The 3,022-nt window shown below is 47.8% G+C and overlaps 1 protein-coding gene across 1 annotated transcript; it reads left to right on the top strand.

Moving 5' to 3' along the window:
- Positions 1–425: 425 nt before the first annotated feature.
- On the top strand, positions 426–2,753 carry LOC130578453 (3'-5' RNA helicase YTHDC2-like; the record flags this gene model as incomplete). The annotated part of the gene is made up of 3 exons (XM_057374552.1): positions 426–716; positions 973–1,063; positions 2,482–2,753. Coding segments are annotated over exons 1-3 (544 nt in total), but the record flags the coding sequence as incomplete, so codon positions are not given.
- Between the last annotated feature and the right edge of the window lie 269 nt (positions 2,754–3,022).

Raw genomic sequence — 3,022 nt, 5'->3', positions numbered from 1 at the left:
GTAGAAATGTTGGCTCGAAAGCTCTCAACTTTTACAACTGACTTTAACAATCTCCCAGTCCTCACCACAGACTTTGGTACAGAACAAGGGATGTCACAGACACACTTTGCCAAGACATAACAAAAGCGGCGAGAAATAAAAATGGAAAACAGCGGCTGAGAACTGCGATAATATTGCCATCTACATTTAACGTCATTTAATTAAATCGCATGATTAGTGATGTGACAGGCATTAGCACTGGCTCTTTAGCCACAGCCGACTCTACCGCGCAACACCGCTTCCACAATACACAGTGTAACACTCTACCGGGGACAAAAACACTCCAAGCGCTTCCTTCCGCTTGCAAGGCAGCCCCGCCTGCGCAGCCCCGGCTCCGGCTGTCGGCTCCGCCCGCTCCCGGCCGGCGCTGGGCAGCACGTCACGTCACGGCGCCGCGCCGGCCCGGCCCTGCAGCTTCCCTGGGGCTCTCCGCTAGCCCGGGGGCCGCTCCTGTGGTTCCCGGCTTGTGGCGGAGCCCCGGCGCTGTCGCGGAGCCATGTCGCGGCCGAGGAACGTCCCCCCGCGACCGCCCGATGGGGGCACAGGCGGCTCGGGCGCCCCCGCCGCGCCGGGCCGAGGCCGAGGCGGCAAAGGTCTGAGGGATATCCGTGTGGACGAGGAAGTGGAGATCGCGGTGAATCTGGCTCTGGAGCGGTTCCGCTACGGCGAGGACACGGGTGCGTAGGGCAGCCGGGCCCGCGGGCTCTGCCGGCGGGTGCATCTCGGGTGCCCGCGGGCTCTGCCCCAGCGCGGCGGCGGCTCGAAACGGGGCCGTGTCCCGGACGGCTGCGAGGGGACAGCGCTGCCACCAGCCCTGGCGTTCACGGCAAGCGTGGGGGGTTTGGGGATTGGGAAACTCGTATCGCCGAGGTCATACGTCAGAGACACTGCCTGTTGAGTGTTTATTTTTATTTTTTAAAATTATCTTTCTAGAAATGGAATTTCCATCTTCTTTCACTAGAACTGAAAGAAAGTTTGTTCACCGGCTCTGTCAGTCTCTTGGACTGATATCTAAAAGTAAAGGGTAAGTTTGACTTTAATTTTTATGTATTATTTTTTCCTTTTGGTGCATGTTTGTGGGATTTCGTTATCAGTGTTAAAACGGTGCGTATTTTTAGCTTGTCCTTCACTGTTGCTGGGAATGGTACAAAGGAAGATACAGTAGGTATAAAAATAAGCATCTCTGTGCTTTGCTTGATGCCTGCATCCAAAAGCTGGTGACATGCTAATCTTCAATGCAGTTGTGAGGATTTCATGTCCATAAAGAAGAGTTCTCAGGAAGATTTGTCCTGGTTTTTTTTTTCCCTGCACTGATGTGTATTTTGCACAGAATCTCCTACATTGACAGCTAAAGTGTAACTTAGAGTAGCACGTTAAAAAGAGTTACTTCTGTTGGGAAGCACAGAGGAGAATCGAATGTTGCCAACAGGCAGAGAAAGTCATTCTTGGCCTCTACTCAGCACTGATTAGGCTACACCTGGAGGGTTGTGTCTGTCCAGTGCTGGGATGGCTGGGAGGACAGAGACCTAGACTGGAGAGAGTTACGTGGAGGACCAGCAGCCTGCTGAAGAGGGTGGAGCATCCCTGTGAAGAAAAGGCCAAGTGATGGAACTGTTCAGCCTAGAGAAGACAAGGCTCAGGGAGTGCTCAGCACTGTATATAAGTACTTGAAATGAGGGTGTGAAGGGGACAGAGCCAGGGGCTGCCAGAGGTGGCTGCGTCTCTCCTCCCAGAGGCTGCCCTGCCAGTACCTTTGTACCTGCACCAGTCTTCCACCCCTGCCAGGGACAGGCCACTGGACTATTAGTGTGAACCTTCTGTTCTTACCCGGAAAAGCTGTTTTGAAAGGGTTGATATGTTTGTTGTAGCCCAGGCACAAGTTAGTCCCGTTTCAAATGTACGTACAATTCTTTGCCTTTTTGGTGTCATAGTTCAGTCTGACAAGTAGTGCAGTGTTATGATTAAGGGTTTTGGGTCCATTTCTACATGAAAAATCTTTGCTAATGAGCGTCCTGGGATCTAATATGTTCTTCTGGATTTTGTTAAGGCATGGAATGTCAGTAGGAGGGAGCTTTTTTGTCTATTCTGCCTATTGATTTTTAACTTCTAGTCAAGTTGGTGTCATAACTCTCAGTATTGATTGATAAAATGATTGGTAGAGCTGGCTGTATTTTGGGAGACATGCAGTGATAACCAGGGCATAGTCATCTGATGTCTGCAGTGTCTGTTCTACTCTATGTCCCATGAATAAAGGGTGCTTTTGATGATGACTGATGTGAATGTTCCGTTGTGCTGCTTAGGACATCATTTGGAAGATTCTAGTTATGACATTATATTTGAAAATAAACTGAAAGTAATCTTTAAAGAATTGTTGTCAAAGATCATGACACGGAGGTAACTAGTTTGCTTATTCCTAAAATGCCTTTTTTTCCTTTCTCCCAGAAAAGGAGCTAATCGATACCTAACTGTAAGAAAAAAGAATGGATTGGAACTAACACATGCAGTAATGACTTGTGCCTTAACTCCTGGTACAAAACACATTATTCGTACTTTAATTCGGAATTTTCCCGTCACAAATAAAGAACGAACAGAACTTCTGCCAAAGACAGAACGAGGAAATGCCTCTGCCATTGAATCTGGTATGTTCAGTGATGTATCTTGTGATATGGACTTGTCAGTCAATGTACTTGAAAAAACAACCCCCACTGTCTTCTGTATCGTGTTCTGTCTTGACACTTTTTTTCCAAGCCTGTTAATCTTCTTGACTTTGAATTGTTAGTATAAGCTTGTTTGAAACTGGTGACATCAGGTGCTCAGGCAGTCATGTCACCCACATTGCAGTGTCTCCCTTTTGTCACATAAATTTTGATTCTTTGAGCCAATTTCAGCCACTTCTTTTTTTTAAAAAACAGTTGTGAAATGTGAATTTCTGCAAGTTCCATGGGGTAAGATTGAAAAGACAAGTGTTACCATCACTGTGTCT

Source organism: Malurus melanocephalus, unplaced genomic scaffold, assembly GCF_030028575.1.
Source record: "Malurus melanocephalus ecotype Western Australia unplaced genomic scaffold, MMel_1.1 scaffold_228, whole genome shotgun sequence".
Taxonomy (NCBI): Eukaryota; Metazoa; Chordata; class Aves; order Passeriformes; family Maluridae; genus Malurus; species Malurus melanocephalus.
This window is presented reverse-complemented; position numbering and strand designations above follow the sequence as displayed.